The 26,632-nt window shown below is 38.5% G+C and overlaps 1 protein-coding gene across 1 annotated transcript in view; it reads left to right on the plus strand.

Annotated features, from left to right (window-relative positions):
• The window catches only part of LOC139148149 (hydrocephalus-inducing protein homolog), a 74,922-nt gene that overhangs the window by 40,293 nt on the left and 7,997 nt on the right, over positions 1-26,632 (plus strand). Inside the window, 33 exon segments of the mRNA XM_070719459.1 lie at positions 551-734; positions 1,148-1,289; positions 1,503-1,586; positions 2,282-2,572; positions 4,253-4,628; positions 5,223-5,417; positions 5,781-5,932; positions 6,221-6,299; positions 6,817-7,046; positions 7,529-7,711; positions 8,180-8,459; positions 8,913-9,085; positions 9,639-9,837; positions 10,273-10,472; positions 10,918-11,083; positions 11,345-11,595; positions 13,009-13,056; positions 13,668-13,754; positions 16,152-16,293; positions 16,928-17,212; positions 17,656-17,808; positions 18,388-18,621; positions 19,259-19,367; positions 19,531-19,800; positions 20,450-20,724; positions 21,116-21,552; positions 21,941-22,210; positions 22,775-22,999; positions 23,482-23,620; positions 24,012-24,177; positions 24,630-24,777; positions 25,559-25,766; positions 26,175-26,399. Of these exon segments, the coding sequence (XP_070575560.1) occupies positions 551-734; positions 1,148-1,289; positions 1,503-1,586; positions 2,282-2,572; positions 4,253-4,628; positions 5,223-5,417; positions 5,781-5,932; positions 6,221-6,299; positions 6,817-7,046; positions 7,529-7,711; positions 8,180-8,459; positions 8,913-9,085; positions 9,639-9,837; positions 10,273-10,472; positions 10,918-11,083; positions 11,345-11,595; positions 13,009-13,056; positions 13,668-13,754; positions 16,152-16,293; positions 16,928-17,212; positions 17,656-17,808; positions 18,388-18,621; positions 19,259-19,367; positions 19,531-19,800; positions 20,450-20,724; positions 21,116-21,552; positions 21,941-22,210; positions 22,775-22,999; positions 23,482-23,620; positions 24,012-24,177; positions 24,630-24,777; positions 25,559-25,766; positions 26,175-26,399 (6,606 nt within the window).

Here is a 26,632-nt window from a genome sequence, read left to right on the forward strand (position 1 = left end):
GATTGTGGCAATAAACTGTGTGTCTAGAGTTTGACAAGGAGTCAACCTTTTTCAACAGTTTGAATTTGTCTGTGGAGAACCATGGCTAAAATCATGATAGCAAGCCATGGATCATTAAAAAGAGCTGGTGTCCCTCCATCAAAATAGGTTTTAATTATCCCCAGGCTACTTTGAGAATTTTTGGAAATCATCACAAGAGTAATAATTAATCTGTTGTTGAGCTGCCTCTTGCAACAGTTTTGGCTGTCTTCACTGAAAGAGCGTGTTACTGAAAATGAGATTAACAAACAAATAATTGCTTAAAGGAAAGAAATAAAAGTGGTGAACGTATTTGCATTATGATATAAAGAAAATACTTGGTCAAATATTTGTTTTTTCTGTTGAATTTAAACAGAAAACAGTAAAGAGTATGTGTGATTCAAGTGTAGTAGTAATATGTATCTGTAAGTTCATTGAGCCCATGTATGGTGTGTATAAACCTTTTTGTTTTGGATGGAGTCCAAGACAGGTGGTGAAAATCACCTTCTTCGTGCATGCATCTACATTTCAGTTAAATGATTGCCATCGCGGAGTTGTCTTTGATGGCATGGAGACGTTGTTCAGTCCTTCCCTGTCTGCGTCTGCGAATGCCCTTCTCAAAGCGTTCAACAATAGAAAATATATCTACTTCATAACAATGAAGTTGGAACAGTCAGTGCTTCAAGCTAGAGAGAAACGAGCTCATGAAGAGAAAGGTATTTATAGTTTTATACTGCACTTTATGGCCTGTGTTGTAATTTGTCACACAAAAGAATATGAAGTATAGACAGTTATGGTTCACACATTTTGCCAATGTCTGCTATAAAATCTAAGCTTGTTTAAGCTCTGTCAAGCAGTGATGGCGCCCTCAACGACAAACATGATGTGTACTTTCGTGTAGTGTATAATCCAGTAATGAGGAATGAAGTAATGCATAACAATGATGAAATTGAGGTACTGTGTTGACCCTGCACTTTATTGTCATCTTCAAGCTATGGTCATTTGAACATAAATGAAATACATATGTGTGAAACTTGGATATTTACAAGATAGCAGGCATCGACACGCGGTGTATTCAGTGATGTCTCAAATTTGTCTGTTGTTTGACGACAACCCTTTTTTTTTGCAGAACGTCAAGAAAAGATGAAGGAAGAGGAAGAGAAACAAGCACTTGAAGAGATGAGTGAGGATGAGTATGACGGACTCAGTGAGGAACAGAAAGCTGAAGTTGATATGAAAAGATTGAAAGCCAAGAAGGAAAGACTAAAGAGGTGAAAATCAGGGCTCAGAAATACATACGGTGGATATTTCGTGTCCATTATCATATTCCGTGTATCGCTGATCTTCACCACTTGACCGTTCTATCTTTGTACTCGGGTACTTGTTGTTTTGTCAGCTTTTCTTTCATCCATAAGGTGTGTGTCGGCTGATTTTGTTGTTGCGGAGGTTGTTGAACACTTTTCTCGGTCATTCTGCCCCAACAGGGAAATGGAGGAGAGACTTGAAAGAGAACGCAAGGAGAAGGAATTGAAACAGCTTGAAGAAGAAAGAAAACTTGAAGAAGAAAAGTAAGATGTTTGTGCTAATTAAAAGCGAAAACTCTTGCCTTATTTCAATGTTTACCAAGTGTTTATAAATTTTTTATCATTATCATCATCATTTCATCATAGTGTCATCCATGGTTTTTCATAAATTTTAAGTGAAAAAAGTAGCCCTGGCTTCTAGAAACAATTTCAAAGTTAGGCAAGTTGTAACTTGTGGTTCCAGTTGGAAGTAGTTATCAGGTGTCGTTAAGATAAGGGTTAGGTCTTAGTAAGCAATAGGGTTAGGACCCTCTCGGAAAATCCAATTTGGTTCATTCACTCTACTTGGTCCACAGAAATATTCACCAAAATATGCTGTATTGGTGTAGCAAAATCTTATCTGCAAATTTCTCTATTTTTCAAGCATGCCTGAAAACGTCAATCGTGTAAAAGAAGCAGTCGTAGTATGAAACAGTACACCTGTAAATAGTCAATGTTAGTCATCGAAAGATTTAAAATTTGTTCAAAGAAAAGTGATTTAAACATAAATGTTAGTTATATAACCTTGCACTGATGTGGCAACTTAGTTGTATTCCGTTGGTTGTCTTTTATTGTATACTGCATAGCGTACTTTCATCACTATGCACAAAGAATGGAAAAATAACATCTGTTATAAATGTTGTCTATCGCACATACCGGTACCTACATGAATTGCAAATATACTCTGATCATCATTACAGGTTGAAGCATAAGAAGGGTCACAAAGGCAAGGACAAGGAGAAGGAAGGCAAAGACGGAAAGGGTGGTCCCCCCGGCAAGAAAAGCCAAGACACCAAAGTAGGTGGCGCTGCCGGAAGCAAGGAGACCGTCAAACAGACGGACAAACACAAAGACAAAGACAAAGAGAAAGACAAGGATAAAGACAGGGAGACTTCCGACCACGGTCTGAAAGCTGCTCCATCCCAACTCACGGATAGACCGGAATCTCATGGCACTGCCGGCAGTGAGGTGTTGATAGACGAGAGTGGGAAGTAAGTGAGACAAACCATCAGTGTCATAGACATACAGGGGTACAAGGTGTACACATACATACATACAAAATTAGCTTGATCAATGATTTATTCTTTGCAGCCTGCCTCCTCTATTCCTCTTTTTGCGGAATTGTTTTTTGTTCATTAAAAAGACTAACAATACTAAGCATCTTTGGAGACCTGTTTTTGAAAGTAAGTTATGAAGTGTTTGTGTTTATTTGTTTACTCGTTTGTTTTGAAACATTAAAGTACCACTCCCACCTATGGACTCTATCAGAACACACTGGAACATAATTTATACACAGTCATGTAGGTAATAAGATAATGCAACAAAACAATGAACATTTGTAGTCTCTTCAAAACAAGAGGCAACTGAATGTTTAACATCTACTTCAAAAAATCCTGATAGAAGAAAATCTGATCAAGAATTTACTGAACTGTCAAGTTCAATGACACAATAAACAGGGTTCTCTCTGGCCTAAGTTGAGAATTTTTTTTTGAAATCAACATTCCTACTTCAGTTCAGAAATATTCACATGTACATTGCATGTAGCTTTGTGTCTGCAATAAAGTCTGGCTAGTAAAATGATAAGTTTGAAGCAAAATCATTGTGTTTGTATCTGACTCCATAATATGTGTCTACGGTATTTCTGTGAGCTAGCGTAACTAGCACCTCCTTAGCATCATAAAATGAAAATCGTAAATGCATTCAATCACTCTGATCTTCAATAAACACGATGGAAATTGTAAGTCATTGGACATGTATCTCTCAAATCATCCTTGTAAAATTTCAACAATAATTCTATCAGTGCTATGCAGTGTTCTTGCCAGATAGTGCCTATTGGTGCAAAAGTAACCCAGCACAGCACAGCACAGCACAACACAGCACAACAACCAACCCTCACACTATCACTCCATCACATACCAGAACACCCACATGTATTTTTTTCCCCATTGTTTCATATCTATGTAGCTCCTCTCTTATGTTCAATATTTTTTTTGGTTTGTGTTCACTGCAAAACACACTAACAATACTTACCCGGTGTTAAACTGTACATGTATCATATTCGTTCACATGCCGTAGTCCGGGAAAGATTAGCGTTTTGTCACTATTGGCAATAAAGCAAATCTGGTAAGAAACCCATCGATTTGAAGTTTAACTGTTTGAATGTTGTCGTCTTAGTAACACCTTTCCTTGATTTCTTTATTGCTAGCACAAATAACACACATTTCTGAATCACCATATTTTATAGTATATACTTCAAGCTGAACTTTCACTTTTAACAAGTCAATATCCTATAGTGATATAATATAAAATTAGATATATAGATATATTATCTAAAACTACAGATAACAAGTTGCGATAGTTATCTAAGCACTGTAAGATTGTCATTAACAGTAATCTATACTTTACGTCAAATAAAGATCATAGGCAGTTGGAAGAGTTTGATTCTGACATCTGCAACTCTTTATCTTATAGAGAAATGAAAGACTATTTCGTGTTACCGGTTGCTTTCTATTGAAAACTAGTCTTTTCTGGAAAGGAACACAAGACCGAGAATAAACACAATGTTTGTTCAAATACTGATATACCTGTGTAGCATTGATTACAAGAAGTTGCGAATTAGTCGGTATATTTTGTGTTTTTTCCTTATGCCTCTCTTCTTCTTCATCTTGTAGGAAACGCAAAGGTGGCAAGAAAGAGGAAAAGGGTCGTCCCATTTCAACGGAGGTCGCGTCCAAGGAAACTGTAGCCGAGGGAGATGATAAGGACCCAACCAAGGAAGCCGAGCTCATCATGAACAACAGATTCCGCGCATTCGAACATTGCCAGAAGGACATCGAGAAACTGCTGAACCGATGGGACAGGACGCAGGGCGTGGTGGTACCAGACCCGGCTGCCGACGCATCAGACGTAGATGAGCAGCAGATTCCAGTACATCCACCATCGGGAAAGAAACTGAAGGGCCGTGACAAGGAGAAGGAAAGAGAGAGACTTGAAAGAGAGCGAATTGAAAGGGAGAAAGCTGAGAAGGAAAAGGCAGAGAAAGAGAAGGTAGGAATAGGAATGTGATATCTATGTCATGAATAAATTGGGCAAATATTACATTTTTTAAAATGCAACTTTTAAGTACCATTAGAGTGCTGCTCTTATTGTGAAATCTGAATGAGTATATGTGGTAGACAATTTTGCCTTACTCACAACTTGACAAAATTACAAAATATTCTTCTCCAGTGTACTGGACTGATGTATCTGTATTAAAATAATGACAAAATGCTCATTCTTAATGAATTATTGAAATTGACAGGGCACATTTTGAATTGAGCTATGTGATTTGGTCTCGTATGTTACAACTTACTGCAACAGATGGTGTTCATTTCTGAATACTAAGATCATTATCAATTGCTAGGTCAACTTAAAGTTTATACATCCAACATACACCTTTGAATAGAAGCGTGATATTACACATGACAAAATGCCATCACTGAATTTTGGTTAGCAACATGACGTGCTGCACCAGTACTGTATACTTTTATTACCCATAATGCAACTTCATTGGAAGTGACGAAATGCACCTTTCAAACATTTAATGCTGTGTAAGAAATCAGTGACCTTTCAACCCCTCTATACAACAATTTGTCATTGCAGGCAGCAGCGGCGGCTGCAGCTGATGGCCAAGGCGATGGCACAGAGGGTCAAGATGCTGTTGATGGAGAAGAGAAGAAAGACGAAGAAGTCAAGAGTGAGATTGGAGTGCCACACATAATGATGGATGCTAGCGAGTTGGATCCTCAAATGGGACAGAAGATATTAGACACTGGCAAATTGCCTTCTTCAGTAGACGTAAGTGTATTTCTTGTTGTAACAGTGTTTACAAAACTACTAGTTTGTGTATGCATGAAAGCCCTCTACAGACTTGAGTATTTCAGATAACATGGACAGATATGCAGTGTTGCATGCATACATTTGATAAGCAGCCGCCATATATGAATTATACCAATATGTAAATGTCATAATCACAACGAAAAACATTTTCAACACATTTGTTACAAAATTGGTAGACAAATGAAACTCAAACATAATCCAAACAGAATGAGAGAAAAGATAAATATTTATGTTTACCTCTCATAACTGTTTATTTATCCCTTTAAGTATTAGGTCGTGATGATCAAATGAATTAATTTATTGGTCATTCTTTTTTCACAGGTCCTTGATGGATTAGGTCTAGGTCCCAGTGGTCCGCCAATACCCCCACCAGCAAACTTCTCAGTGGTTCCCTACCCTGTAAAGCGTAAACCCCCTCCTGGTGGGGAAGTGGCCGCTCACTATGTCTTTGTGGCATCCTCACCGGATGATCCGTAAGTAGATATCTTGGTATATGTAGAAATAAAACTTGACATAATTTTACTACCTAAATATCATGGTTAACAGTTTAAAAGAATCGAAACAGAGAAATACAGATATACACATGTTATGTCAGTGAAGTCAGAATCTTACTTTGTTGTCAATGTATTTATATTTGATTCCTCTGAATGTGAAAGTCTACTGTTGGATTTGACAAGTTCAAAAAAACTTCATTCCCAATCTGTTTCTTGATTAGTACAAACTGGACTTGAATCATTTTGACGTTTTTCTGGTCCTTTTAGAAATATCGGCCAGGAGGAGAAACCCAAAGAGCCTGAGGTGGAAGCTGAGTCTGCGACCCCTGACAAGGGCAGGGAGAAGGTGTGTAGCCAGCATTTTAAATAGAGAATGAATACATTAACACAGTTGTTTTGTAACATGTCCTGATTTTCTCGTTTGAGATATTTTGTTGAAGTCATATTGCATTAAGACAACATATAGATGAAAAGAGGCTGTTGTTACTGTTAGCTTATTCAGAAGTGTCGCCTGAAATTCAAGCATACGTTGTATAGCAGCTATGAATTATGCAACCATGTGTTCACAAGGTTTGCATAATATGTAGTGGTAAAATTCAGTGTTTTCTCATTTGTTGATATGATTACATACTCAATTTCAGTATAAGATACCCTTGGTGTCATTGAACAGCAATATCATTTATTTACAACCAATTTGCTCCCAAAGTTGAAGGTGCAACTTTGATTCCTGGCAAAGTAGATAAGCATGAAAACAAACCCTGTATTTTTTACCATGATATTTCGCCTTCACTGTGGGAATAGGGTGACCAAGTTAACCCCAGAGTTGTACATTGATACTTTTTGCACCCATTTACATTTTACAGGAGGACCACCCAACGCCTACTGGTAAGGGCAAAGGTAAAGACAAAGGCAGTAGGTCAGGAGCCGAGAGTCAGAGTGGAAGACGCAAGTCTGCTGGTAAGTCTAGGGCCCGCAAGGGTTCCCTGACAGTGACCTCACCACCACCAGGTACAACAACGCCAATGTCAGATGCAGATGGACAGAGTAGTACAACTGGAGATACTGCTGCCCTACAGGAACCCAAAAATCCAAAGTAAGTCCATTTTAAATAAAAACAAATCATCACATTATTTTATTATCAAAAAGTATATGTCCTGAAAAGTAATTCTCATGAAAATTACATTTCATATGAAAGAATACACTTGCAGTCTGTTGTTAGCTTCCATTTGCCATGCATATTTAGCTATTTGCTTAGCTTATCTGCCAGAATTAGTGAAATTATTATACCGTACTTGGTGCAACTGTTCTAACTCATTTACAAACAGGACTGAGCTACATGTAATTGCATTTTTTCCATTTTAGCAAGGTTTTTTGAAAAGATTAAAATGTTTCTCAATGGAAACATATACCACATCCAATGAAATAAATTGAAAAAAAAACGTGCCTCTTTTAACTTCTCAGAACCTCCAGTAAATTCTCAGAAACAATGATGACAAATGGAAGATGAAAGATGTACTTGATGTTATCAATTTGAAAATGATTTTTAACTTTTGTACTGATTGTTCACATTCACAGATTGTCCATATTCCGATGGGTTGTACCTTCCAATGGGGAAGTGGTCCTGCGTATCCGCTTCCAGTCTGAAGAGCTCGGACAGTTCGACCAGACTCTGAATTTTGAAATTGTGGGAACTCGCAGACGCTATCAGCTGTACTGCCGTGGCATATGTTCCTTCCCAAATATCAGCAGAGAACCAAGGTAAGCGGTGTCAAGTCGTAATATTTATTTTCCTCAGAGTTTCAAGGTTCAAAATCCACATAGAATATAGGAGAATGTTGGCCCGATACATATGATGATTATGTTCAAAAACCAGAGCACCTTGTGCATGTTGTATCTGGCAAGATATGTAATTTAACCCTTTGAGAGCTGTAATTTTTCCCACCAAAATTTTAGTGCAACATTTTTATGAATTTTCCTGTAACATTTTTGATAATTTTGAACGAAATGGACATCACATTTCATTAGCTACTGTTTTTTATGAAAATTTTGGCAAAAATCTGAAAAAATTGACTGGGGTATATTTTGTAAAGGCGACATAAATTGACTTTGTTGCTCAAAGGGTTAATCACAGCCAGTCAGAACTTGATAATTTGCATTGATTTTCAATGGGTAATTACTGAAATTAATTATGATTAATCTGCCAATTATCCTTTTGTTCCATGACAGAATTGTGTTCCCCCATCGCAAGAAGAGTAAAAAGATCGATGAAATAGTCCACAAGAAGTACATCCTGAACAATGAGACGCTTGAGTTTGGACCGTTGCTGGCTGGCAAGTCCAGGGACAGGTACAAGGAAGGCAAATATCCTGAAAACCTGGAGAAGATGATGATATTGAACACTTCTCCGTTGGACGCAGACATCAGTTTCTGCTTCCAGAGTGACAGCCAGGCAGAGACTTGGTTGTTAGATCCACCTACCATGATGCTCAAACCAGGAGAATCACAGGTTTGTCTCAATACTTTAAAATTTAATAAAGTTTTAAAAGTAAGCATTGACATATCTATTCCTGTCATGTTATTACATATCAAACTGAACTTAAATTTTTAAAAAATTACACAGTGTACAATCTCTGCCTTTACAAAAATATCCTATAGGAACCCTATAGGGCGAAGTCCTGAAGGAACCCAATAAGTGTTTGTTGTCCTATAGAAACCGTAGTGCAATGTTATTGGAAGGTTTTAGTTCCATGATAACACCATAGGATTTTAGCAGTAATATACATTTTAAGACTATTGTCATGTAGAAATTCCAATACAATCCTTAAGGAAGTTTTTCAGTCTCCTGGTAATCCTATAGGATTCCCATTAAATTTGGTTTGAAGGATGGTTTTGATCTCAGCAAGTTTCTTCAATAAGGAATTTCACCACATTAGTTGCATTCACTTTCCTTACCCTGCAGGAGTTAACTATATGGGCATACCCTAAGAACAAGGGCTTCTTTGAAGATTGTATCGTGTGCTGCATCAGAGAAAACCCAGAGCCTATCCTCTTCAAAGTGTCCTGCTATGGAGTCAGACCTGAACTTGAACTAGACAAGAAACAAATACACTTTGAGAAAGTTCTTCTGCACAGGTGAGTCTGCAACCATGCTGTGCAATTTGGATGGTCACTTTGTGGGATTTTCTTTTGATCAGGCATCTTTGAGCTACCTTGGATGTATGTATGTATATATTGTCTGTTATGAATGTATCATTAGGGGCTGTGGATCAGTAAAGCATAAAAATGACATTTTACCAATTGCATGTAAGGGAGAGGTGTTTTTCAGGTAATACATTTTCATCATGCAAAAGCTTCTTACCGACCATATGCCACTGTGATGCAATAGAAACTGTATGTATGAATCACACTCAATCACCAATCAGAATTTGTTGTGAAAATATTTGTTGAAAAATCTGTGAGCAGGTTAGACTTCCAACAACCCATTTCAGCGGCCTATTATATTTTTGGAAGGGCTATTTTTTTATGGTGAGGCTGGATTTTTGTATAGGAGAAGTGTTATGGATATTTGGAGGTATGAAAAGGTTCTGTGAATGTTCATCATGCCTGCAAGCTCTCTTGTAAATCTCCAAAGTTAACGTTAGCCAGTGCCTGTTATGACTTTCTAATGCATGCATGCTTTTTACAGGAAAGATACAAAGACAGTGTACCTTCGGAACAGCACATTGCTGCCTGTTGCCTGGAAGATCAACGGATTAGAAAACCTGGGAGATGACTTCTCCATGCCGCATGAACAAGGAGTCATCGAACCCAAGTCAGAGTACGCCCTCAGTGCTCACTTCAGAGCCATGAAAGCTATCAACCTCAGGAAGACAATAAGACTTGAGGTAAATTACATTGTGTTGCACTTCACAGGGGTAATAATATAGTAGTATGGTATGCTAAGGGCTAGTATTATTACATTCCATTATCATTTTGAATGGCTGTGGTCAATGTGATTGTTATGCAGCGTTGGAACGCTGATTGTTATAAACAGTGTATCATATATTAAGGAAGCAGTAACGCTTGCATGCAGTCATAACATTGCGTTTCACTACATGTAAGTTTAAACCTCAGTGAACATCAATACGCTGAATTTGTTCCCATAAATGTATTCATTTATGCAAATTATATTAATGAGCACTATTTGGGTATGCAAAATTGATCAATGGTGACTCTTCATGGCCTAAACTAATGCACCACACAAACCATCACATTTTTTGAACAATTGAATAAAAAGACAGTGACTGAGGTACTGCACTGTTGTCCATCATTGTGTACAGGTGTCCGATGTAGACAACATTATTGGTCTTCTACAAACCGAGAACATCCTGGTACAAGCTGAAGCCTATGATGTGGCCTTGGACATGAGCTTCCCCAAGGGGGCAGACGGAGGCCTGGACTTTGGCGTCATCCGCGTCATGGACGAAACCAAGCAAACCTGCTCACTCAAGAACAAAGGCAAATATGAAATCCAATATAGGTGAGACGGCATCACATCATATTCCAGTGTCTTTTTCCATCCATTGTCACCATATTTAGACTACTAAAACTCTATTGCCAAAAACAAAATAGAATAAAGCTGAAATATTGAAAAATTGCAAGCTCCTTGCTCAATATTATCTACTTGCAATCAGAAAGATATCATCATCAAGTGACTCTGAAGTAAATATTCATCTCAATTTTTGAAGATATGGTAATTTACACTTCTTATTACAAGAATGGCAATTAATATTATAGCATCAGTTATTATGAGAAAGAAACGTTACATTCTATTCAGACATGCTATGAATGTTACAACACTGAATACACTGCAAAGATATAACACGTAATGTTCATTGATATGACTTCTCTGTTCATTCCAGAGAAGATGCTGGAACTGTGTATCTGTAATGACTGATCCGACTCTCTTTCTCTTTACGATACAGTTTCCAGTTTGAGCAGAGTGATTTCTTGAAGGATGTGTCGTCATTGTTTTCAGTGATACCACAGAAAGGTACACTGATCAATAGCGACAGGCCAACCCAGGTACAGGTCATCTTCAGATCCCGTGAAGAGGTCACCATCAAAGATCAGCCAGTTCTCAAATGTCAGGTAAGAAAATCAACCCCACACTGTCAATAAAGTGATGCCTGCTGGTTTGTCCAGCTTTTGTTGTCGCTAGACTCAGCATAACACAGCCATATGTGGCAATAGAAGGATTTTAGCCCAGAAGTGACATGGAATTCTGTATGAGAATCCACTTTGCTGGACACAATCGACACCTCTTCTGAACATAATGTCAAAGAGTGATATTTCCTGTAATTTCTGGTGAGTATCACGATATTTACCACATCGTCCTTTTCCCTTTGCAAGGTCATTGAACCCAACATAGCTGACGGCGGTGAGACCATCGCCAGTATCCCGGTCAAGCTGAGTGTACGCTCCGTCTTCAGTAAGTACGCCATCTCGCCGATCAGCGACATCAACTTTGGCTCCATGTTCCTCAACCAACGCAAATCCAGGAATTTTATCATCGAGAACAAAGGAGAGTTTGACTTCAAGTATTCCATCACAAAGATGATCAAGGACATCCCTATACAGGCACAGCCTCAGAGGGGCAGAGCGTGAGTATTCTCTTCCCTCCTGTTTCACCCTTGCCGTATACATTTGTAAAAAGTGGTGTACCATGCACTGTACAATCTCAATAAGTAAATTGAAGAAATTTTGCTGTCTACCTTTTGAATCATAAAGTAAATTTTCTGACCTGAACAATCCATTCAGTTTTCCCAAACTGTTCAACAGACTTATCAGAAAATTTCAATATTAAAATTTTGTGAAAGTCTGATAACACAAATAAGTACTTGACATATTTTTAAGTCTTGCAACTTTGGCCACTTTTGCAATCTCTGCTGTAACTTCAAGTTGCATAGTTCAGTATTGTACTTTTCTGATGACCAAAGGACATTTAACAACACAGAAGAGAATTTAGGCTGAATAATGATCTGTGGTACACCACTCTTTGATAGTTGTAAAGAAGTTAAATCTTAGGTGGCAGATGATATTGATGGATATTTGCAAAAAAAGTTGCTCATAAAAAGCATTGTGTTTGAGATGGCATAGAGACAGACAATGTTTTGTGACATATTGAGAAGTTACTTTTTGTTTAAATAGGAAGATTTCGTACTGTGTAGTTTGATTTGCACTCTGCCTCCTGTGATATTTTCCATGAATGTGGAGTGTTTTGTGCTCAAAACAGTTCACCACATCACCCAAAGGTTTTGCGGATTGCAAATGAGCCTGAAGTGAAGTAATTCACACTGCAGAAAATGTATGCAAATGCTGTGCTTCATTATTAAAATTTCACTGCAACACGCTGTAGGCACAACATTGGTCAACTTGTACTCAACTTTGTCAGCTTGTAAACAACTTTAACAAAAGTATATTTTCCGTGAAGAGTTTGAGATCATAACTGCACAAGAAGTATGAAAATCTCAACGTCAAAGTGTAGACTCCTCACCAATGAAATGCAATAGTACAACAATTATTTATTTATCCAGCAATGTTGAAAAAAGCACAACATTATACAGTCACGTCCCACAGCAAACTCGTGACCGGTATTGTCATATTTTATTTCCATGTGCTGAGAAAAAAACATTCTTCAAATTACAAAAAATAGCTGTATATAAAACTACATGAATAAGTAGAAAAATAGAAGTAATAGACAGTACAATATTTAGATTACTTGGTACATCGGCACATTTTGCAAAGTCACAGTGGCTGCTCATTCATACAGAGAATATTTCTGTTACCGATAGTGCATAATATTTAACTCTTGTTCGTTGTAATCTACAAACTGTTAAGCTTGTCGTCTGCTTGGGTAAAGTAATTTTACAGAATTAGCGGTACTGCTACTACTAATAGCATTTTAAAAGCTAGCTTTTTGTTGACTTGCATGCAATGTTGTTGAGTATGCATTATTAACCCTGGTTATTGCTTGCTTGTTGGTTTGGCATGCTTTACTACGCAATGCTTTATAGGGGTTCCAAGGCTTCCACTAGAGCTTCTCTGCAAGTGCCTAATTTGAGGTATAGTAGCATGTGAGAAATATATGTATCTCTATGTGTATATGTTGCACTGGCAGCCAATAGCCATGTTTAATACTATGGCTACTAAAATCAACTAACATTTGTGACACGTACTCTAATATATGTACACTGTACATTTGTAGGGCTGTTATTAACATAACCAGCACAATGTTAATACTGACACTTTACACTGTCTAACACTGTAGCTGCGTAAAGTAATTTCACAGCGTCAATGTTTTGGTTTATTTTGAGTTCCTGTACATCAATTGTACTGTATAAACTCTTCACCTATTAACACATGTACATTGGTTGTACATTAATTGCTAATGCACAGTTACCATAAATACATAACATGTCTTCTGTTGCAGGTCTTATATTATGTACAGTAGTATAGCTCCTGGACTTCACAGCCAGAGTCAAAACCATATCAAAAACCTGTAGACTAAATAATGCCAATGTATTTCAAGTCATTTTCATGTCATCATGACACAGCCCCTTGCACCCACCCCCACCTCCATTCATCCCTCCCAATGGCAACCACCTGTCAATCATGCATGCCGCTTGCAGTGATGGATATACGTTTGTCTTTTTCCACCTGTGTATTGTTCCAGGCAAATGCCCGGTAAGCGAACCCGATCACGAGATGGGTCCAGTTCTGGACGCTCCATCGCCAAACCTAAGAGAGCCGAGTCCATAAGGTAGGAACACACAACCATCCCTAGTCTCCATCACAAACCTGTTCAACATCTCCAATCTGTAACCTTTAATACATTCCAATGCTGCCAGCGATGTGTAAAGCATTGTCATCTTGTATCAAAGCCTGTATATTTCATTTTTCATGCATACAAATATCATCTAATGTGCCCATTACATTTTTACTTGCAGCGTATTTTTTTATTCAATAAAATATCATTATGTCACTGTCAATATCTAAAAGTGTCTGCAGATCTATCCGTAAAACATATTGCATGTTAATGTGTAGCATCCTTTATGCAAAAGAGGAAAAAAGAGTTTTGTTAGGGTGGTGAGATGTTAGAAACTTAAAAGTGTAATCACTGCATGAAAGACACCACAGGTTCTGTGATAGTTTTTGGGTAGAATTTCATGTCATTTGCTGGTCTTGGTAGAGGTCAATGGTCAAATAAGCAGACAGTATCAGATGTGTTCTACGCAGAAATTCCTGACAAAGGAATTCCTTTTCTCAGTCTAGGGCGAAAAAAAAGACAGTCTTTTGGACAAGTTTGTTCGTTTGATGAAAAACGATAGCTAGAGTAAATATCACCAACAAAAATGTTGAACATTTCAAAAAACTCAATACAATGTCATTTTTGCTCAGTGTTGGCTGTGTTTCCATGATTGATTTGGTACACTGAAGCTATACAGTTCCGTGACATTTTCAATCTGAGTAAAATAAATCATTTCACCTTGTTTTATTCCATAGCAGGAAGTGCAAATTTCCCTGTAGAAGTCTCTTTGTGATGGGACTGAGGTTTAATCACTGATAACCCAAAGCATTGTGTTTTCACCCTCATTTTGTAACAACACCACTGAATTTTAGTGCATGATAGCAAGTTGCATGCCACTATCCTCTTCTCTCGCAGCCAATTTCTGCGATGTGTATGTAATTACTCTAAAAGAACAGACTCTCACAGAAAAGGTGTGGCGTGTATGTGATAAATAGATCCCTAAAGTCGTGCATGAAAATTTGAAACATCAAATGTTAAGTTACAGAGATCAGGATGGAAATGGTTTCAATTCAAGCATTATGATTTTCGTAAAAGTAATCACTCTTTGAAAGTTTTGAAAAATTCTTCGGTAATCTCTCTCTGTTTCTTCTTTTGTTCTGTTCTGTACTTTGAAATGATGTATGACTTGACAGCGAGTGAGATCATTTTGACTTGCACGTTTAGCATGACTGCAAATTCAAGTTCACAACATCAAGTAATACCATGCGTAATTTAACATTGCTTATCTCTGTATTGCCGTTCTGTAAGATTCGCAAATAGAAAACTAAAAAAATCTTCATTTGTGAGTTTAATGACAACATATGCTATGGAAGGTGCATAACAGATATGAATGTTAAACTCTCATCTGTTTGTGTAACAATCATGTAATGGTCTAAGCGGTTAAAGATGGACATCGTAAATTTGCATTTAAACTTAATATCCATTTTAAGGGACATGAGCTGTAAGTTTTGATTGAATTTTTATTACTTTTGTTCCGGAAAACAAGCATATGTTCTTTGTTTTACTCCCTAAAGTACATTGAAATACCCAATATTAGCCTTCTTAATGCAATGCATTGGGTGCAATACGCTGTGTCATTATCAATGAATACACGATAGTCTGGACTAAAATTCAGCCGTGAGCAATAACGTTTGATGTTATAAACACTTTGTTGACAAACCAAACTTACATGTTCGAGCTTTCGGACATTATTTTTTTTGGGGAGTCGATCAAGAAACCACTCACAAATGGAACAGAAGTAATGGAAAATCAATCAAAATTCACAGCTAATGAAGCTCCTCTAAGGTGGCCTTGAACTACCTTTATCATCGTAATAATCAATTTTTTTTCTAAATGTAATTTTTCCCTTTGACAACTCCTGCTGGTTATACTACCCTGATCATTGTAATTTCCCCATTCCAAGGTTACAAAGGTAAAGATGACTTCACAACAAATGAAAGTTGATTTGCAGTGTCAATTCAGTCTCTAATTGCCCTCGTCTCTAATTTTTCACTTTTTCTTATTAAAGTCAAGGATATTTTCGGTGACTCTGTGGTGCATAACAATAACGCACTTGTCTTTTCTCAGAATTTCAGCCTCAAGGTTTTACTTCTCTCACTCTCTCTCTCTCTTTATTTCGACAACTGCTGGTACTAAACTCTCTATTTCTCTCTCCTGTCGTTGGGACTCTCTATCTATTTTGATATGGGAAAGTTTTCTCACACTAACCGTAAGTGTTTGATATGTGTTGAGTGCTGTTCAACACTGCACGATGTGACATCGAGTACTTTGCTCAATCAGATTCAAAATTTGCATGATTTCTCTTTGTTAAAAACACTATGTTTTTGCTCGTGTGTTTCACTCCTGCAGGCAAGAGATGGGCGGCGGTAACCAGACGCGTCTTCAGCTAGGTCCATTCACTGTGTATCCTGCCTTTGGGCTTGTCATGCCCGGAGCCCAGCAGCAGGTCCAGGTGGACTGTGCACCGGAAGCAGTCGGCAAATCAGAAGAGGTGAGTCCGTGCCTTCAGAACAGTTGTCACAGGTTGAGATTTACTGCATTTTGTTTGAAAACTGGATCATCCTCAGATATAGCGCCCTCGCAGACTGAAATCAAACTCCAGTCTGTGGAGAGGCCGGTGATACGCGACTGCACTTCAGCGTTAAAATCTGATGGCGTGTTTGTCATCATGTGAATTCTATAACTGAATAGTAAAGATAAATTTTCGGTAGGAATGATTAATATATACAATTCCCCAGCCAAATTATTCCACTGAATCAATGCATGTAAGAAAACATGAAAGTGAATATCAGTTGGTACGTTTCCCAATTTTGTGTGGTCTTTGTCTCCAAACAGTTCAACCTTTCCAACAGAGGACTCTGTCACAGTTTTCTACAACACCGAGGGACATATACTCTGAACAGTGTTCAATTCTACCTGGACAAGTGCCAAATTGACCATTCACTAATTTTGGCTGGCTGTTTTCCTTTTAAAAATTCTCATCTGTACAAGGGGATGCGTCTGCTGTGACGGCCCCTTTCAATGTCCACCTATCTTCCTTTTTGTAAAATTATTGAACACCCTGCCTCCTTTGAAATCACATAATTTCAGTATCTGAACCAGATGTTGTCTTTGTTATCCCACAGGATGTTTGTATTGATATTACTGACCGGGATCCAACAGACCATCCACAGGGCATTCCGTACAAACTCATCGCCGAGGCATGCGTACCCGGCATAGACATCAATGACATCGGATCGATCTTTGAGGAGCACCGCATCTGCAAGAATCTGAGTGTGTTCCTCAACAACCACACCCTTGAGCTCGACAGTGGTGGTGTCTACGGCGAGGACGAGAACAAGTTTGTCTTTGGCAATGTCATAGTTGGAAGGAAAGCCAAAGCCAGGTTCAAGATTGTCAATAGCAACAAGGTGAGATATAATTACACTTCAGTGAAAAACAATTATTTTCGCACTATGTATGATTATGTAAAGTAAAGATTTCAAATTCAATATATCAAAAATGTGGAAAAGCAGGTTTTAACCTACCGTAGAGGTTATCATATGTGGAACTTGACCTACTGCATTTAAAAACAATTTATTTTGACAACTATCACTCTCAAGAATTTGATGAAGAATGTTTGCTTTATGACACACTATCCAAAAAATTACATATCTATGTAACACCCACTAAATACAGATTGGATCAGTATCTGGTAAACTGTCCATTGAGGAGGCCCTCACAGGCACAAATGGCATGTTTTGAGTTCTCTTGTTTTACCAAGTACTTCAGAATACTCATTTGCCGTATGGAAACCATGTCTTTTTAGCTTAAACGTTCTGCATAATTCCCTGTGTTCTTTTTACATTTAAAGGTTCCCTGTGATGTGGTGTTTTCCTGCAAACCAGTGTCATCCAAGCCATCAGCCAAGCTTCAAGACATCTTTGAGTTGGAGCCAAACCGTGCATCCATCCAAGCCCACAGCCACACCTACGTGACTGTCAAATTCACGCCACCATCAATGCAGGTCAGTGTCAACTAACTCTCTTACTTAGTTGATCATATCTGAAATTTTGACCCGTTAAGTAAAAGTCATCATGTTAAATTCTGGATCTAAATTTTATGGTCAACTGCCGCACAGCATCATTGTCTGCCAGTTTTCTCAAGACATTTTTGTTGATAAAGGAAATTGCTGTAGGATAGGTGATCATAGTAAGTCCGACTTAAGATGGGATAGCAATACTTTTCTATCGGTGAAAAATCACTGTTGCAATAGCATACTTGTATGTGATTATAAAGTAACAAGCAATGACGCCTGCCTAAAATAAATTTCAAAAATCAAGGTTGTTGAGTACATTAATCACTGTTTCCATTTAGGGCTGTAAGTGTTTCTAGGATTTACCAGTTGAACAAAGATGGTCCTCCCCAGTATGTGTAAATCGATGCATTCATATCAGGAGACAGTTAAGGAAATGTCAGTGAGGTATTGGCAGCAAATGGCTATGTTCTGAAATCAATGCTGAAAGACTGATAGGCATATTATGGCGTTAACGATTATTTTGATCGGATCGATAAATTAATCCATCCTTCTCTGCTGTGTTTGCAGACGTACACAGCCTACTTTGAGGCTGCCATTGATGGTCTGACCGGAGCACTGGCCAAGCAACGCAATCTAGCATTTGAAGTTCAGGGTGAAGGTAATCTACCCAGGATATCCATCATGAAGCCGTCCATCCGTAACAAAAAGGGCAACCCAATCATGCTCTTCCAGAGAATACTTGTCGACCGTGTCCAGAGCCTGCCTCTGTGTCTACGGAACGAGGGAACCTTACCAAGCAAGGTATGTTATTTAAATCAGTACATTGTGCAATTTCCCTTGGTTTTACAGCAGTTTTGTGATGTCCTGAGAAGTGTATATTCTCGCTAACAGTTGACAATGCTTTTTTGATTGCCAATGCCCTCCTACCCCCCAACCCCACTCACCCATTTTAGTATTAATCAGAATGTATCACACACTTTCACTGGATTTTCTGAGCCAACGGTGGTAGCAATCCAGAGATATAAGAATGTGTCATGACCAAAAAGTTTATAGTGGTGAATGTCAAGGGGGTCAGTCCAACCACAGTCCATATGTGGAATTTGCAGCGGGTACTTGTAGATAATGGATACATAGATAAATGGATACAAAAAGTTTGTCATCGTACATCGATGAAAAGTTGATGCTGTCATACATTCATGTACGTATGTTGCAATTATTTGCAAAAAGTGTTTTCAAGAGCAGGGGGGAACGAGGGAGCATAAGACAGTCCTATTTAACAAGCCATTACAGAAGTATAACCACATCTGCCTGGGTGTCTGTTGTTAAGAACTACATCAAAATTTCTCTATAGGAGATAGTAAAGTTATCTGAATCTGTATATGTATGCTATGTCTCTGTATATGTATGCTATATCTCATGTGTTTCTCTATCATCTCAGGTTGATATCGATTTGGAGAGTCCTGATGGCGCCTTTACATTGAATAATGAAGAAGACACCAAACTCATCTATCCAGTAGTATCAGAGTCTTCCCTCGCAAGTTTAGATGGTGAGTACAATAGAGTATATCCTTCAACTCAGTAGCCGTATCACTTCAGTGTTCAAATTTACCAATTATACTATCTTCATGAATTTATTGTTGAAGAAGACAATGCATGTAAGATCAGAGCAAGATACACATAACTCTGATGCTGTCTGTTTCAATTTTACAGAGGAAAGCACTGCTCTGAAGAAGCCCCACACAGCTTCCCTGATTGTGGATGTCGGCAGCGAGGCACACTTCAATGTGATTTTCAAGGCCACCGGGCCCATCCGCAGCCAGGGCACCATCCGGATACACGTGCACGACAACCAGTACGAAGATTCCTTGATCCAGTTAGTGGGAGAGGGCTACCAGGATGACATCACGCTGGATAACATCCATGATTACATGAAAGAGAACAACAACGTTGAGACCCTGTTGGACCAAGAGGATGTCAGTGGTAAGTTAGTCAATGATTCCTGGAAAGGTTTTTCAAACAAGAGTGCTTAGTTGAGCACAAAGTCACTGTGTTATTGTTCCTGAGACTATATCTTGTGATCATTGAAGTTGTTGCACAACAAGTTTCATTGAAGTTGTTGTACAACAAGTTTCATTGAAGTTGTTGTACATCAAGCTTTCAATGAAGTTGTTCATCTGCCAATGTTTTACCATTCAATCAGGCGTTCATTCAGAACTTTTGATGTGTTTTCTTTTGTAGTATTTTGTGTGTTCTTTTGATTTAGTTACAAAATGCAGTGTAGATTGGGAGATTGCAAGGGTTTTCAACATCAACTAATGATTAAAAAATACTCATCATAGTTATCAAAAACAAGTGAGTCTAGATATTATACCATTCTGGTACATCAACCAGCTAAAAGTGTATACCAAGGCAATACCAACAAACATTTTTTGATACTTAAAGTATAGCATCCTTACAGTATTGTTTTGCTTTGTAGAATTTTTGATCAAAATCAAACCATGTATCTTGGCAAGTGAAAATCATACGTGAGATTCATTTGCAAATTTGCTCCATCGACAAAGGTAGAACTTAAACAGTGAATGAATGAATGGTTATACAGTATTTTTGTGTGGTTACTTGTTCCCTGTAGCCGCTCCCTCCAACTTGATCAACTTTGGCGACTGTCATATCGGAGAGCCTCGTACTCTGTCCTTCACCATGACCAATCACAGCAAGGATGACATCATCCGCTTCCAGTGGCCCGAACACACCGAACTGAAGTTCTCTCCGGCCGTTGGACATCTCCATCCAAACACTTCCAAGGACATGACCATTACTTTCAAAACTGACGAACCGAAGGCGCTAGAGGAATCCAAGATTGATTGCAAAGTTACAAAGATTACATTTGATCTGCCTTCAAGCCAGGTAATTGGTGTTTATAGTGTTAAAATGTGGCAAATATAGATTCTGAGAAAAAGAAAGTATGCTCACCATAGTATTGCTAAGCAGTATGTCAAACTTCCTACCAAATTCACTTCCAGCTATTGTAATTTATTGTCATATGGGCTGTTATCTTAACAGTCTGCTGATGGCATTGATTTTGCTTTGTCCTCATGGATTTAAATGTAAAAGTACAACCTATTATTGTACCACATATAAGTTGTTTGGGTGTATGTATGATAGCAAAGAAGATTTGTACATACCATACGGTAGCAAATCAGATTAATGTTGTAAAAGTTTCAGGAAATCATGACAAAAAACATTTGATATGACAATATGATTGGAATTACATAATATTTTCTGTTGTTTTCCTAAGGTTTCTGACTGGGATGACCGTATGAGAGTGGTCAAGTGGATAGACGTACCCATACAGCCGCCCAGACCTCTGACTTCGGCTGAAGGTGGCCCGAGACCAAAGTCCAACATGGACGTCAAGAGAGAAGAGAAAGAAACCAGCAGGAAGGGAGAGCATAAGAAGCAGGCAGAGCTGGAGAAGGAGAAAGAGAGGGAGAGAGAGCGGGAACGTCTTGAAGAGGAGATGAGACGCAGAGCTGCAGAGCCTGTACAGACTCCCAGACCAGCCAAGAAGAAGGTGGTAGAGACCGAACCAGAGCCAGTGTTTACTGCCATTGAGGACTCTAGCCGAGAAATTGAACTCATCGTCAGTGCTAATGCTGATTTCTCCAAGTACAAGTGCAAGACAGATACCGTCCATTTCAAGGACACACTCATGTTCCAAACCAGAGTCTATCAGTAAGTATTGCTGCTATGTCTGTTTTCCAAATACAAATCTTTTAATGTTTGATACCACTAGAAACAATTTGTCCTGAATATTCTCTGTGGGTTATGTTTTTCTGTATCAATGCTTGGCATAGATTACATACTAGGTTACAGATATATGATATACAAAGCAGTGAATGAGCAATCTTGATAATGAGTCATTATCATCACATTTACAAAGGTTAACAATATTTATTTGTACATTTTGCAAAAATGAGTTCTACGATGTCATGCTTCAAGTGTTAGACAGTTGCAGACAAGCAGCTAATGAAACTGTGGATTTTCAGAAACGGTGACTCCATAATGACATTGAGTAAAGTGGGGGACAAAAATCTGACCTTTAACCTCTCTTGACATTCAGGTTCCAGCTGACAAACAAAGGCACTGTCCAGCTAGATTACAACTGGCAGGTGATCCTGGAGGACAGCAGGAAATCTGTCAGTTTTGCCGATGAAGACAACTTGCGACTGACCAGTCCACGCAGTGTCAGCGTTATCTCAGAGGTGCCTGACGTTGTGCCCTTCAGCATTGAGCCTGATGTGGGCACCGTTGGTGTCGGCAAAAAACAGAACTTCACTGTCAAATTTTCACCATTGGACGTCAGTGAGTGTGAAGGCAGGCTGATCTGCAGGTATGGATTGCCAAAATATCTACTTTACATTTCCCTTATAATCATGTTAATTTTTATCAAACCATTACAGTGACACATTTCCTTGCAAACATTTCCAGTCCAGTAAATGTCTATTATTCACCTGGTGACGGAACCATGTTGGGATTCCTTATCTGTTGCAACTGTTTTTTCTAAACTTTACTTTTGCATTCAGTTGTATCACACTGTCCATTTCAACCAACATTCAAATTAAGTATTCATGGTATATGAGTGGGAAGTCAGTCCAAGAACAGGGCAACTTATAGCAGACTAATTTAAACATTTCTAATATACTATCCTAGTTTTACAAATTATATGTGTAATAATAATATTGATTGCTGGTAAAATTTACAGCCAACCTTGTTTTATTTTGATGGTTATATAAGAAGTACTGGAGGGTTCTATTCTTTCCTTGTAAATTGATCATGAAGAACTTTGAAGGGTAGTTTATTTTCTGACTTCCCACAGAAGGCAATTTATCAATTCGTCTGCATTTTAGATGCTGGATTTTATCAGTGTGCTTAAATTTTCCTTCAACTATTTCAGAATATCTAACTTGGAGGAAGGCAAACAAGGACCTACTGTCTTGGTCCGTGGCCGCAGTTTGATGCCATATTGCCACTTTGAGTTGGAAGACTCTGATTACATCACTGGCGCCAGGCGCAATCCAGAACTCAGAGGTCCAAAAGGAGCACCACCTGGTTCAACTCTTGACCCCAATACCAGGGTGATAGAGTTCAGTTCTGTAGGTGTGCGTGTTAGAAATTCCAGGTAAAAATTTTACAAATGATAATCTCACAGGAAAGTTTTTTGAATAAAAAATTTAACGTTTCACCGAAAAGCTTTTTGATCCAGCACTGCTTTTTGATATCCAGATAATATCATTGAAATTTATGTAGATAATATGATGGAGGCAATGTACCTCTGATTATTACTTGATGAACATCCAACATTTACTTATTTTCTTTCAAACAATTATGTACTTGTATGACATTTTCTACATGCCTTTACACCTAGAGAGCTAGATTTGGGTATATATTTGATCCGAGTGATATACACTTCAATTGGACTGTGTGTGATTCAGTATCATACTGTTTAACACAGTAACCCCTATTTTCTTCTGCTCATGTTCCATCAATCTTTCAATAACAATTGGGGGTTTACTATGGTTTTGTAGTAAAAAGGAGTTATAGCATGTACTATATGTATACATCATCAATTGACACTTGAGATCTCTGTTACCGTTTCTACAGGCAATTCTTCATCCTGAATCCAACCCAGTCTGACTACTCATTCATCTGGGCCTGTGAAGATGAGGAAGATGCCAAGAAACCAAGAGTATTCAACTGCCTGGCCCAAAGAGGGCATGTGTCAGCTGGCAAGAAGAATCTGGTAAATTGCTACTTTCAATATATATTCTGCTAAATCTACAAGTCACATATAGTGTTCGTTTGTTTCCAAATAATTTCAAAGTTGTTGGCTTAGGAGGATATGCAAGCCTTGTTCTGACAGCAGTTTGATTAATTTGAATAATATTATTGCCAGTTCATTCTTTTTTGTATTCTATGGGAAAGTTTTATAGTCTGTCTGCATTTTCTGATCCCTGTGACCATATACTACTAGGAATTCAAGCCATTTTGAGAAATTGTAGCAGTTAGTTTACAACCAGGTGAAATATGCCATTGGCAAACTCCAGCAATACAGTTCTCCTATTTCAGTGACCACACAAAACCATTCCCATATTAATATTCTAAAACTTCTGTTCTTTTTTGTTGTTTACTAGGTGGGCTTTGATTTTGTTCCAAATGAACTTGGCATCGTGGAATCTTTCTGGAGGTTTATCATTCCGGAACAGAATATCTCTGTACCCTTCCTGCTTGTCGGAAACACCAGAGAACCTGCCATTTCCACAGACAGATCCCACGTCAATTACAAATCCCTCCTTCTCGGTGAGTATACAGAAGACATGGGAGACTTTCCAACCCTTTTAGCTGAACCTGTACATCCCCATTTTCTTTATGTTGAGGTCAGTTTGGTATTTCATACTGTAGGGTTGAACCAAAATTATGATGGCGAAAGGGTTCAAGGACTGGTGAATACAGGAGTGTGCTGTGTCAGAAGCAGTGCGCCCTCTAAGCTATAGCCACACCTGGTCCACTGATTCAAGGAAGTTTTCTCTAATGCCAGAAAATTTTGCTAAATTCAATATTACTGATATAGCTTACTCAGGGCTGACACAAAAGTGTTTCCAGAAATTCCTGGATTAGATAGACAGACACAAAGAGTTTGTCAGCCACACAGTTCATTTGTCTGAAGTAACTCCTTCTCATACGTCAGTGGTCCAGTGTGCAACTCTGTCAAGCTTTAACCATTGTCTAACTGTCATGTTTTGATTTGGCAGGCCACACAGCCAGGGAGGTAGTCAATCTCATCAACAATGAGTCCATTCCATTTGAGTTTGAAGTCTTGGAGTCCTCCTGTCACTCGGAGGCGTTTGCAGCACATCTGGATGTGACACCACTCAGGGGAGTCATCCCTCCAAATTCAAGGTAAAGTTTTTCTTGTTTTGTGTGAAGTCATTCATAATCTGTGTTAAAAACCAAGATCCGTCAAAGATCACTGTAGCACTGACTGCTGTAATGTACATTATTGCTGTCTGTTCACTTCAGTAAAAATCACAATGTATCAAGGACAAATCATAAAAAAATTGTGCTTACATATGTGTGGAGAGATTTTCATGGTTAAGTCTGTTAAAACAAGCTATGTAGGATGTGTTATGATTTTAACTAACTTATGTTATGGTTTTAACTAATTCAATCTGATAGTGGCAGATGAACTTGGCAGCAACAGGGTGACAGAAAAATGTTGGCAAGAGTGAAATTTTATCATTTGTATATCATTCAATGCTTCATGAAAGAGCTATCTGAAAATGCCATAAGGCATTTAAAGGTACATGGTCACCGTAAATTTGCATATTCCATATATGGTAAAGGGGCAGGGCTTAGCGTACTACCCCGTAACACCTGTAGCTGTCGGTCCTCCATATTTGATACGTCAAAGGACATGCAGACGACGCTGCTAAGTATGCCATGGCTGGTCGTGTGGGGGCGCCCTTTTTAAAAAGCGGCCACCCGCGTAAAATCTGTGATTGGCTATTAAAAACAGGTGACCGAATACCTTTAAACTTACAATTAACAAATTCATCATTGTGAAGAGTTTAGGACAGGTGCATACAGGTACAGAAATCACTGCAATCCCCTTGACTGAGTGAAAAATAGTAATTTTTGCTTCAGAATATTTACAACATATGTGTGCCTTCTGTCTCTGCAGAATACCTGTTGACGTGTACTTTTCACCCAGTGAAGAGAAAGAGGTGAACTTTAACCTGCAGATCAACGTCCAGAAGAAGACCCTGCCAATCCATGTCAATGTCAAAGCCGAGGGCTATAGCATGAATGCCACACTGTTATGTGAAGATTCAACTGGCAGGAAAGTAGAGTTGACATCGAAAGGCTTGAATGAGATCAACTTTGGAGAGGTAAGTCTTGTGGTAGTCAATGGTGTTTGATTTTCAGGTTTTTTGTCTGGTACAAATCTAGTTTGTGTATTACTTACCACTGATATGAATTTGTTTTTCTGAGTTTATGCTGGCCAGTTGTAGATTTTCCATAAGCTGCCCAAACTGTGCAGTGTATGTACCTTAGATATCAGGCAGAGTGGTCATTCTTTGCACAGAGCAATTGCCTTAACAGTTCATTTCACCAGACAAACAGTAAATTGTAATTTTGAGAGGAAATTTTAGTGTTTTCACAAGTTTAATTGAAGGCTAATTTTTTCAAAAATTAAAATAGTTTTATGCATGGTTCTATGTAGATAAATTCAGTGATGGAGGTCTCTAGCAATCTTACAAAATTCATTTGTTGTGTGATTTTCTTCTTTGCCTCAGGTTGAAATGAATGAGAAGTCATCACGCCAGCTGTGGATAGTCAACTCTGGTAAATTCAATTTTGACTACGAGTGGTGTGTGAATGAAAGATCTGGTAGAAGAGAAAGAATGGTGAACATCACACCGGAATGTGGAGGTGTCCCATTCAATGACAGAAAGAGATGTACGCTCACCTTTAGACCTCCTGGTAAAACCACTCTCAGAGGATGTGAACTTACTCTGAAGGTATGCTAGCATGTCTGTTTTCACACTCTCCAAACCTGTGTGCAACCCCTTTCACTCAATTTCTGTGTACATAAGTTCACCTACTCTATTGAAGGTGATAAGATTATACCATACTCCGGTTATGGAAGGGGGTTCATACCAGCGAAGCTCTTTGTCGTAATCTTTGTAGTCCTTCCTAGCTGGACCTGTCTTGTCTCTGTTTACTGTGCTGTGACGCTGTTGGCTCAGGTTTG

Source organism: Ptychodera flava, chromosome 13, assembly GCF_041260155.1.
Source record: "Ptychodera flava strain L36383 chromosome 13, AS_Pfla_20210202, whole genome shotgun sequence".
NCBI classification, from domain to species: Eukaryota; Metazoa; Hemichordata; class Enteropneusta; family Ptychoderidae; genus Ptychodera; species Ptychodera flava.